Raw genomic sequence first — 12,315 nt, forward strand, 5'->3', positions numbered from 1 at the left:
GACAGAATGCAGTGGGGGCAGTATTTTACATATACTGTGCGAAGGACAGAATGTGCTGGATTTTCAGAGGGGACGGAAACGAATCTCTCTTTAATTTTCTCACAGCAGTTTTACCCACGTAAAACTGTTGGTTTATTGTAACAGTAAGTCCTGTTTTTCAATCTGTTGGTGTGTTTTGTTTAACGATCATAACTGAAACTTCTTAATGTGAAATAAGACACAAAGATTCGGCTTGTGTTTTGGCTAATTACCAAACCCATTAACTGAAGCGTCTTGATATTGCAGTTTCGAGAATATCTTATTTCCACATATACATGTAAATCCACAAAATATATAACTTCAAAATGTTTACACGTGTATCCATTTACATACAAGTTTAAAAAATACTGCCTACGTCTATGAGAGTATACACATGTATATTTAATACTGCACTTTAAATGTGAACATCACAGTATTGCAGAATAATATAGTTGTACATGTAGCCAATTTAACATGAGTGGTCATAAATTATATACCACCTTATTCTATTAAACGAAATCTTCAAAACATACCATTCTTCTACCTACCAACTTATGGGTTTATATTGGAAGTGGGCATGCACGTGCTCACGTTTTGTTTTCCTTATTAATAAAAGAGTTAAATATTTCTTTTACCTGAATTATTAATAAAACACAACCGACTAAATTCTTCACCCATCCAAAATTTGATGTACCGTCATTTCAACTGTGTACTGTACACCACAATTTTAAACAATCATTAATTGTGATCTCCCATAAATCTCACTAGTGACAATATATGGGAGACAATATATATTTACATATACAATGTAAATGCACGCTTTGTGCCTCGGAGATGTATTTCTAATGCAAATCCAAACATGAGTCGGTGTTCAAATATGCTACTGGTGGATTTCAGACTTGTGCCCCCGCATATGACATCGCAATTACCTGAAAGGATAGTGATGGATTCTTCTCTTGCACATGTATTAAAGATAATTATTATCATGTGGTGGATCACCAGCATGGGCTTGGCGGAGGACAAGAGGGCGTATTCCCCCTGTGCAATAAGGGGAAAGGAAAGAAAAGAAAGGAAAAGAAAAGAAGGAAACGATAAGCGAAGGGGGTAAGGGACGTGAATCGCCAACTTTCTGAAATACCTCGGAATTGATCGATTCCACCGTTCTTTGGTAAATGAGTGCTTCGGCCGCCGGAAACAATTCCTGGCGACGCCCATGATCACTCGTGGCATCGCAGACGGACAGGAGAGCCATGAGACATGGTTAGAATTAGAAGACAGAATGTTGTCATGTATGATCATTGGATGATGGCTCTAGCCAAATGAGGCCCTAAGCTTCCCCAGTGCAAGTTGGACCCTTGTTATTATATTGTGGATCAGCGATATTTGTGATTGGCTGTAAGTTTCCCCTTTACACTGACCGAGAGTTGCCCATATAATCACCAGCTTCCTCACATGAGATTAGGACCCACGAGTTCCTGCACGATAGAGCTGAATGTGTGAGCCACTCGACCACCGAGTATAGTTGGCTCTAATCCAATAGAGTAAACCGGTACTGCAAGTAATCAGTGATATTAATTGGCTTTGTGCCGCTGACGTTTATTTTTTACACTAGTTTTAAACCTTGGAAAATTTTGGTTAGTCACCCAACGTATCTATTAAATGTCTGCACTTTTTTATTTCACAGTTGATAGTTCATGCAAAGACTGTTCAGTAATACAGTAAATATATACAGGTCATTGTTGACCTATGTCCATGAAACAAAACAGACGCCACTTCATTGCAGTTGTATGGATATTATTCTCCTGTAGACCTTTATCATGATGCTACAGTTTTTTGTGTTGGCCCTGTATACCAAATGGCAGATATTTGGGCCTATTACAGTACTTCGTGAAACCTGATCGAGCCTGAAAGGAGCCATTTTCCAGCTGCTAGACCATCAATCCCCGCCGCTTGAAAAGATTAACCTCTAATTCAAAAGGAACATTTCTTCTCGGCGCATCCTCAAACATTAAATTTGTTGTGGATTGGTCTGGTAATTTTCTCGCTGGTTTAGTCCATCTGTTTGAAAATCCGTCTAGGTCTTGGAGTGTATTTGACAAGAATGTTTATTTTTGTGGAGGCCACATTACGGAGACAATCCGTGATTCAGACATCAAGACTGCTGTCTTCCAATTAATCAAGTGGGAGCACTGTATCCGACATCGCTCCGTCTGGTCAATCGTGTCTAGATTCACCGCCCCATAAATGCCTTGGTGACGGCCTTCGCAGTGGATATCTTCTTTTCGTTTCTCTTGTAGTTTCTGTATTCGACTGTGAGAAAAAATGACAGTGAAAACGGCAGTTATTCCCAGCATGCAGACCAACAGATTTGCCAAAGCATTTCAGAGAGACATTTTCTCCGATACATGAGGAAGGTCATTTGTCACATACACGCAAATGCAAATTCTGTAGCGTTTTTTTTCTCAAACCACATGGCTTTCATTTTACCATTCAAGTGTACGATATCAGCAGAATAATTTTACTTCTGTTGCAAGCAACAAATATCTCGGGTAAATGTCATACAAAGCGAAGTTGTATACACATATATCTCAAAGTTTCGATTTGCAGTAACCTTATCTGGAATAAACGCTACAAATTAATTTTGAGTGCTCATGAAAAGAGGGGTGGGCCCATGAACCGTGCTTTCGCAAGCACAGACAAGATTTGATTCTTCAACAGAACTGGCTGAACTTGCTGAAGTTTCCATTAAAACGGTAGGCAAAGAAAGTTGATTTCTTTCGGCTATGCCATTTCCTGTGCAGAGTACACTTTCAAACGTAGTGTGCAATGAGAAATGATTGGGCTTGGTGTTGTCGGCAACCACTCCAGGATATGTAGCATGACAAAGTGATATACATTCAATAAAACTGCCCCTCTTTTGGGGTTGAGGTTCTTCTCTTTTCAACGACTTCAATCACTCGTTACTCCGTGAGTCATAACCATCTCTCACCCAGTCAATAGACTTTAATCTTCCTGCGATCATGGACATGTACTGATTTTGTTTGCGCTTTACGATAGTTTTTAATAGCCAGGCACAGGGCACTATATGAATTCCAACCAGGGCTGGATATTTCGACAATAGACTTCGCTCCAAAACGACAGGAAGTGCCTTTTTAAAAGTATCGTTTGTTGGTCAAATGTTACATGTAACTAGTGTTTCAAACTCTCATGTTTTGCTACTGTCGTGGCTTCAGTGCAATAGCCTGCCAGAACTTCCATCGCTGGATAAAAATATGTAAGACTGGTACAGATTCAATAAGACTGTTATGCCCCGATGACTTACTTGCAAATTGAACCATGAATACTCCCCACGTGACACTCCAAATCCAGCCAACCAGCAGGAAGGGAACGGTAAAGAGCTGTGAGACGGCCACGCACACGTTGGTGCAGAAAGAGTTGATGAGCTCGTCCTTCTTGGTGTGTTGCTGGGGCTGCGCCTTGCAGCAGAACAGACTGAAACCGGATATCAGGGTACCTGGGGGGAAGGCGACCAACTTATCGAAGTTTATACAAATCTCGCGTGATTCTGAGGGAGTTTTGCGGCAAATGAGCAAAGTTTGCAAAGTGCTGTGCAGGTACATACCATTGTAAAGCATGGAATATACATGTACATCACACTGCCCGGTATCAGGGGCCTATATTCATCAGCAAAAGCGCAAGTCTGTCTAAACATTGGTCGAATTGTACTTGCATTCGCTTAAAAAAATTAAACATTTCGTTTTAGAAGGGATGATCGTCATGCTCTATACCACAGTGGGGAAAACATAACAAACGATGAAATAAACAAGACACAAGTAAATCAACACTAAATGCTGGTAAATGTACAAAGTATTAAAAACAGAGAGGGTGAAAGGAGACAAGTTTTAGTTACAAACCTCTACCCATAGTGTTTTTTAACATGTTCCTCCTGCCCAAGATCTCCCCTAAATCGTTTTGAATCCTAGCCTCAGCGGCCGTTTTCCCGTCACTAGAGTGTGTCTACTCGATTTTCAATTTGGAACACAGCGTTACACTTGCAAATTTGATTGTCAAGCCAGAACTTAAGTGAATTATAGCACCTTCGTTTTAGCAGACCTTTGAGCCTCGAGAGCCCGTTTTGACACGTCTGTGAAGGTGTTAAAGGTGTAAGCGTGTGCAGTGCTATGCTACCTTGCATGGTATCACACATGCTGCAAACTCATATCCCTGGAAAGAATGAAATATTTAGATTTTTTTATCTGCATGGGGTGAAATCTTCTGTCTTGGTACTGCTTTCGTGTCAGAACATTCGTGAATTCAATTGGACAGACAGTGGCGTAGCTAGGGCTGCATGTCCGGGGGGCATCCTGGGTGCACACATTTTTCAAGGGGGCACCACAAGAATATAAGCTGCAGGTGCATATGCATGTATAGCTATATAAACGCAATGGAAATGATTCAAAGATTTCAAGGGGGCAAGGGCATCTGCTGGGGGGGACGCTACTGTTGACAGGAGGGGCATAATGTCATATTTTATATAACTTGACATCCTCGCCTGGTTGTTAATTCGTGGTGCTTTGGCAGATTGCATGTGATGAGTGACACTCCACATTGGACACAGATTATTGGCGTACACATCAAGAAACACTGCAAAAACTGGGGTGTTAAATTTAACACCAGAGGACTAAACCTACACTTTTCACTGGTGTTAAAAATTTTTGGTGCTATTTGGTGTTACTTTTACTACCCTCCAGCGCACTGTAACACTTATAAGTGTGCAAAGTAACACCAGCGGGGCTAAAGTAACACCCTACAGTATGGTCATCTGAAAACACCAAAAAGGTTTGATTTAAGTGTTGATTAACACCAGTTTTTGCTGGGAATGAAAGCACCTACAGAGCTCTTTTTATTCAGTGATGGTTAGATGTAAGGTCCTATAGGATATATAATTCATCAATGAAACCGCAGTAACCCTAAAGGCTGAAACATTTCACCGTAGCCCGAATGACTACAACTGAGGCCGTATCAACGGTCTCACCAACATATATAATGTACAGAGTAAGTAGCAGGAAACACAGATTCCCTCACGGGTGCAGAATAAGCCTAATTGTAAGCCTATAACAAAGGCAGAATGATTTTCATAACAACCGCACTTAATTAACGTCGATATGGCGATGGACTGCAATACCTGCAAAGTCGATAGAGTGACAAACAGAAAGCAGGTGGTTGGCGGATAGTGTTTATCGTAGAAAGAAGCATTGCTCGTAATGAAGGAACGGGTGAAATTAGCGTGGACTCCGCCCCGTATAGGCCTACACACCAAAATGAGAATGTCGGGTAATCTGTGTATTCAAGGAATGTGGAACGTCTAGACAAGTCCTTAAGGTAACAAAATTCATCTTTTTTCATTTTCGATTTCTTTTTTTTTCTTTTTGGCTATTTTCAACTGTGCTAGGTAATGCTCTGTTAAAGCATGAAGTGTTCCCTTAAGAAGCCGGATATATTAGGCCTAATTCTAAGGGCACAAGTACTATAACAAGCTATTGCGTCAGCAATGGCGTATTTATGTTACCGGCCCAATCCAAAAATATATGCGCTCTTCAGGGAAGACTGGAACGAGGTTTGTAGGTAGCATCAGTGGAGGAACATCAGAGAGCCTGTTTATACTCCGTAACATCAACAAAGGGGAAATACAAAAAGAAAATGATAATTTCCTCATTATACGCCATTAGTATTTCTGATGAACCAAGACAAACGCTTGAAAGCGTGCAAGTCTTTCTTATTTCTAAGATTCGACGGAAACGTAAGAAGCTACATCCGTGTGCAGTGTATTTTTGATTATTGAAAGGAAGAGTGTGTATTTATGCCGCAATTTCTCCCGTCTGTGAAGACTGGTTGCAAGAACAAGCTCGCTATCATTGTGTGGTAACCCCAATGTTTGAGGACATAAATTACACAAATTACATGTAATATCAATCACAATAAAAGAGACGTATATATACATAGCCTTATATTATTATGATCTTAATGATCGTTGCCATAATGGGAGTTGCCGCTGGAGCATTATATTCTCCCGAGCCTTAAATTATTGTTCCGAATGAAGAGCCATATGCCACATCAATCAGCAGGCATAACTGGCCCTTTCCCTGTACTAGATGATGTTTGTGTATCCATGCGCTGCAGATCATAGCAACGGATAATTGGTTCCACTTGTTCTGCTCGAGTAGCTCATTGTGCGTTGCCATGGAAATGCTTGAACCACCGCGTGCAGATGATAGGTTTAGACGTTGAGGTATCAGCATAGACCTCTTCACTAATAAATTCATAATTATGCACGCATGCGCACAAATGGCCTTGGCGGCAAGAAGTGTGAGCGGGCCATTGAAAATGTATAGGGTACGTGTGACTTCGATGATCATTTTCTCTCAGGTTTCCTGACTTTGTTCGTTTTTTCTTGAGAAAAACCCATTACATCGTTTTTGCTATTAGATTCTTATTTAAGTGGAATTTTTAGTGCTCTGTAAAAAGATTTAAAAATCGTAAGTTTTTCTGTGCCCACGCGATCGCCGTTTCTTAGTTTGGCCCCCTCTCCATCATAAGTAGTATGAACTACATCTTTTATATTAGTGGATTTATTAGTGACGAGGTCCATTTGGCTATCCTGTTATTATCCCACACCCGTGCTTAATACAAAATACGAATTAAAGTTTCATTATCGATTCAAGCATATGTGTTCCTGATGTGTTTTAAGTAATGTGAACCTAATTTAGTCCTTTTATGAGCAATATGCCTTTCACCGTCATTACATCCTTGTTAACATTTCTAGAAGGTGTCTACATTGTTATGATGTGTGAGGAACCCTGAAAATTTCGAGGGAAATTATAAAACCGGACTTTACACCATTTATTTACACCATTACAGGTTAGTCTCTAGAAATTTAATACCTAATTGAAATCGCTAACCCGCCGCCTCATTAAATATGATTGATTGAATCAGTCATCTTACTTGAGGAAATTTTATTCAGCAAGACACAGTGAAAATACACGCACAAAACACACACATGATGCTCCACAACTATAGGCTTGTCGTTCTGAGTACTGTATTAAACGTAAACATTTCACTCATCTATTTTAATACGAATGGAAACCAAGGCTTATTGGAATAGAATTTTTAAAAAGATAGTTCTATACCTTTAAAAAATATATTATTTCATCGTTACTCTTGTATCAGCTGTTTTAGGAATCATCAGAACAACTGACAGTCAGAGATATTGCAGGATGTGTTTTTCCAGTGCCGAGGAAGTGAGTAAGACACGTAGAGCAAATATATCCCTTTCCCGCCAAAATGGTCAATATTTACTGTCCCTTTCACAAATAGCGCAAGCTCAATATTTGCTCCTGGCTGTTTGGCGAAGATGTACAGTGAGGGTTATGCACCAATGGGCTGTCACGACAGACCGATGTCAGGAATTACGTTGGTACGTCTGTTCAGACTAATTACCCCAGGTACGATGATACGACAAATGAGGCTGATAACTCACGTAATTTTCCCGCACTTTTCAATGTTATCGTTTCTTTATTTTCTCGAATATACTGGCGATTCACAAGAGTGCGCCTCGAAGAGTTTTGAACGCGTTGACCAATCACAGAGCGCGAAATCTGTCGACCCTTTCCAAGCGCTCATTGGGTCGACAGATTTTACGTGTTTTGATTGATCAACATGTTGCAAACTCTTCGAGGCGCACTATTGTGAAACGCCAATACATGTTTTGACATTATTCAAAGTTAAGCATCGCTGATATTCACTGTGTATTCCTGTTGATAGTGGCTGCACCATTTATGCTCGCTACTACTATGTTGCGTCAGTTATTAAATCTTCCACGATGACAAGCATCAGTGTAATGCCTTGTATACATGTTCATGTGTTTCTTTACAGACAGGGAGCGTGTATGTTAATTGGTTAAAGATTATCTCGCAACAAAATCCAAGTGCGTTGCTACCTAAGTAGCCTATAGAGTTCGTACCTGCTCAGAGATCGTCTCTGAGAATGTGCTAATAGCATAAAGGGAGCAATGGACGAATCGAAACAAATGCTCGAGAAAAAATGGAGCACAGAGGAATGTGGCTCCTGGTGGTAATAAACACGTTTAATGAACCCCATCAAATTAGCCAGCCGTTGTGTTAAGTGGCTCAGGCACAGGCTGAGGAAAATGAAATTTTGATGAAGCCTCGCCACAGGCAGTGATGCGACCAAGGTAACCGTCGATGTAACATGCGACCATTTAACATGTTGTGATTGATTTCACTTTTAATCACGCAGAGCTAACTCTATCGCTAATAACGACTCGCCATTTACAATTGACTAAAACCCACCACAACAATATGGTAATACTCGTCCTTATCAGGTAAACACATCGATTCACTGCTTTGACGAAGCGCTTTATTTGAAGTTGCAGTAGTTAAAAGTAGGAAACCAAAATATTTTGGCACTGTCACGGTGAAAGTTAGAAATGAATTTTGACATACACAAACCCCTACAATAGGTTAAAGCGAGTTGAAAATGTTTAAAAGGTGTTTTTTGATAATAAATCTCTATAGCCCAAAGGATAAAATCAAAAACAGCAAACACTGAATTATGTGCACTATCGGGTGATTACCGTACGATTAAGGCTGTGAGTATAAAATTGGACTGTATCATGTTGCACTGGAAATGTGATAATGGGAAACCAAGATTTATTTATGGCAAAACAAAAATTTGCGCCGAAATTCAAGAAATGAACCACGGCAGGGGAAGCCTTCACTTGCAGGCATGCGCATATAATGGTACATGTACAGTGTACTTGACTTATACTATTGCACTTTGTACTCAAAAGGACAAATGTCCGCATATTCCGTCGTAAACTGCCGCAATAAAAATGATTAATTACAGACAGAGAAGATTGCTTTTTTCGGTGTCTTTGGTTAGACATGGCCAACTTGATGCCACGTTTATCTCATAATTTAAAGAAATTATCGAAATTTCGTTTTGATTATTGTTCTGATGGCAAGCAAAACGTTTTGCACTTCAGTATCAGCAAAGTGCTTAAGATCGCCCACAATGTATCTGTCCTAATGTAGTCGTCGTGGATGTCTTTCTGGACCAGCCCAATGGGCTTCTCTGCTGGCTCGAAAAGGACTTAATTTAATCTGGTAGATCGCGCTCTGAAAATAGTTCAGGCACATAGAGTTTTTGGCGACTTATACTTAATCCGATTACCCAAGTAATTCGAGGCTCTAAAACTGTTGAAAGAAATCAACTGTGATGATCTTTTGCATTTCATGTCACAACAGCCGGAAATTATCAGGAAAAAATACCATTTCGAACAAACATGGATATATCTTTCCTGTATTTGGGAAACGTTATGAACTTCAACATGTGCAAAGTTCACGCATAGCCAAGTCACATACGCCCTTACGTGTTTTATACGACATAATTGTATATCATAAAGTTTCAGGTTTGAAAGATTTGCCAACAAATGCTATTTATCAGGTTCCGTCGGTATACATGTTTTGTAGTCAAAGAATCAGATTGTCGGTATGATTGGCCTGGACTACGAGGCATATAGGCGTATATACAAGCAAAAATGTCGCCTGAGGCACATCGTATTCAAAGTTCTTCAATTGGAACGACCAACGTTGTAGTCTTGATATGACGGGGTCCCAAATTAGCCCTTGTCTTGGACGGGTTGGATTCTATTTTCAAACTCCATATCGTTTTTATTATTAAATTGTAAGCTTTTTTGGCAACAGTGTCGGCAAAGTAACTGATAAAGGTTCTTCTTTCTTCTTTTTTAAACTTCCTTTTGGAAAAGGGCAAGAAGTGAGTAGGCCTATGTGTCTAAATATATAGATTTTGGGTCTGACCTGGGTACGAGTTAACTCGGGTACGAGTCGACTCATTTTGAATGTATACGTCCACGAAAAAGTCGGTATATTTAGGAGTATTTTGCAATTCAAATCCATTCAACTGTGAATTAAATCGTGGACAGTCTGAGTCTTTGATAATGTATCAGTTGTGTATTCTTTCAGAAGTATATTGAAACCGCTAATAACCAAAACTGGAGAAATATCTGTCATTCTTAACTGTTAGGAAAAATTTAGTTGTATCTTAAAATATTCAGTCTATTGAGCCCAGCGAGGAAGCCTGTACAAAGATCTGCCCATTCCTTGTAACTCAGTTTGTTTTTCAGAAAGCTTGCTCTGTGCTCGAAGGGAACAAATTTAAATTAAACCACAAAAAGAGAAAAAATGATTTTTGTACAAATACAGGGAAATGTTGACCAGTGGGACGTGCGCACGTTCGATGCTTGGGGATGACCGAGTTGAATTAGTCCTTTTTTTGTCTAGATATCCACACTCTACACACAAAGTATCAGCAACTATATATACATGTACAGCTAACCATATTAATTCTCGATTAGTAGTCATTGATCGTCACAAATCATAATGGTGACAGCACCAAGATACTTATAGGCTAACGAAGATTCGGGGACATGCACTTACCGGAGCCGGGTACAAAGATGTTGAGGATGAGACACATGTAAGCCAGTCCGACGTGCATGTACGGAATGGCTGCCAGTAAGGAGTGGTTATTGATCCTCAGCGTGGCTAACTGAATGTCCTGCTGCTGCCCAGATGGTCCTCCCGTTGCTAACGGCACGGCCTGGAGCAGCTTGCCCGACTCGGTGGCCAGCATGGACAGTGAGGAGGCCGACGCCCGGCCCGAGATGCGACTGGGCGGCCGCCCCACCTGCGGCGCCTCGGTGATGGATATGGAGGGTCGTATCATCTTGTTGGCCTCCCCGTGGTGAGCGGCGGATCCATTGGGCTGATGGCCAGGCGAAGACGGCCCCACTAAAGGGGATCCCTCGTCCTTGGAAGTGTCCCCCTTTATGTCTGGCGCGTTTGGAGAAAGAGGATGGGTTTTTGCATCGCCATCCTCCATATCAGCGGGCTTGTTCTCCCCTGAAGGTAACACTTCAGAAGCCTTAGCGCTGGATATTTTCGATTTCCACTTGGCAGTAGCAGTACACAGGGCAGGTGTTTTCTGGATGGCAGTCGACTGTGGTACCAACTGGATAGATTCCTTTCCGGGTAAAATGTCGCTTTCCCTGAGTTCAGCGGCAGCTGGATCAGCAGTAAGCTCCGTGCTCACCGCGTTGTTGTCGGCGCCCATCATCTCCGGTGCCTTTGCCGACTCCGCGTCGACAGATGCCATACCTTCGTTACTACGAACACAGTCCTCACAAGTGGCGATGGCCTCGCTGCAGATTTCTGTCTGCGTGCGAGTGCGTCAAACTCTACCCACCTGTGGAGAGTACAAAAGGCCTGGACCGGCTTTCGGGGGAAGCTTTTTCCGACTGTTTACCAAAGCTCAGGGACACAATCCAACTGCAAGCAGTTTCTCCCCCGGATTGGTGATGCCTTTTCATGGGCGCTCATCCGTTCTGCCCAAGGCCACAGCGGGCACTGCGGTTGCCAGTCCGTTGCTAAGCCAACTGCAGCTAATTGTTGGTCGTTGCTAGGCTGGTTCAAGAGAATCCTGCTACAACGTTAACGCACGATCTAGTGAATTACAGGAACGTACTACCAGTGATGGATTTAACACAGGCCCACTGACACAATAGTGGCTGATGGAGTATGCACTTGGCAGAGCCGAATTTTACACAGAGTGTCAGCCAAGTGTTACTTCAAACTGAGCAGAAATTGTTGTTCAGTTTTAAGTCGAGTAAAAATTTTAGTTCTTTTTACCATCGTTGCATGAACATCAGAGTATGGTTGGCCAATGTACCCAGTACAGGTGTATACATGTACTGCACAGCCGCGCGTTGTATCATCGTTCCATTCTCGTAGCACGTGCAAGAATACCCATTTTGATAAAGGTGGGCACTTGTGCGTTCCTGCTTGTAATGAAACGAACGTTCTCCTGCGGTCCCAAGTCCAGAAGTTGGTGATTTGAAGTTTATTTCAAAGTCAACAAATAATAAAAGATGAGGGCTTCTCGCAACGATTATTTGGCAAAGACTGACGTACAGTGATATATATACTTGATAGGTATGGGGAAACCACTCGACACGTCGAGATAACAGCGTTTTTGATTAGAAAATATTGGCCAGCAGGACGCCGGGAATGTCACGGCATGCACACAAGAGGGCGATGTCACAGTTTCTCTATTGGGCTGCAAACCGAAGTGAGACTCTGAACAACTTGATCCATAAAGCTTTTAGTTGCTTTAAGTTCTGAAGTTACAAGGGAGCTTCTT

General features: G+C 41.5%; 1 protein-coding gene across 1 annotated transcript; it reads right to left on the reverse strand.

Moving 5' to 3' along the window:
- Nucleotides 1-89: 89 nt before the first annotated feature.
- On the reverse strand, nt 90-12,150 carry LOC110978339 (uncharacterized). The gene is made up of 3 exons (XM_022233266.2): nt 10,557-12,150; nt 3,341-3,532; nt 90-2,328 (listed from the first exon to the last, which is right to left on the reverse strand). Exons 1-3 carry the CDS (start codon nt 11,269-11,271, stop codon nt 2,249-2,251), a joined length of 987 nt encoding a protein of 328 aa, XP_022088958.1. The 5' UTR covers nt 11,272-12,150; the 3' UTR covers nt 90-2,248.
- Between the last annotated feature and the right edge of the window lie 165 nt (nt 12,151-12,315).

Source organism: Acanthaster planci, linkage group LG01 (assembly GCF_054643075.1).
Source record: "Acanthaster planci isolate LZ-2023a linkage group LG01, COTS_SCS, whole genome shotgun sequence".
NCBI classification, from domain to species: Eukaryota; Metazoa; Echinodermata; class Asteroidea; order Valvatida; family Acanthasteridae; genus Acanthaster; species Acanthaster planci.

What these genes read in the sequence shown, in the direction of transcription:
- LOC110978339 (XM_022233266.2), bottom strand. Translation starts at nt 11,271, where the DNA reads ATGGCATCTGTCGACGCGGAGTCGGCAAAGGCACCGGAGATGATGGGC. An exon ending in CATCTTTGTACCCGGCTCCG is followed by an intron (nt 3,533 to 10,556) that starts GTAAGTGCATGT and finishes CCTTCCCCCCAG; the next exon opens with GTACCCTGATATCCGGTTTC. An exon ending in ATTCATGGTTCAATTTGCAA is followed by an intron (nt 2,329 to 3,340) that starts GTAAGTCATCGG and finishes TTTTTCTCACAG; the next exon opens with TCGAATACAGAAACTACAAG.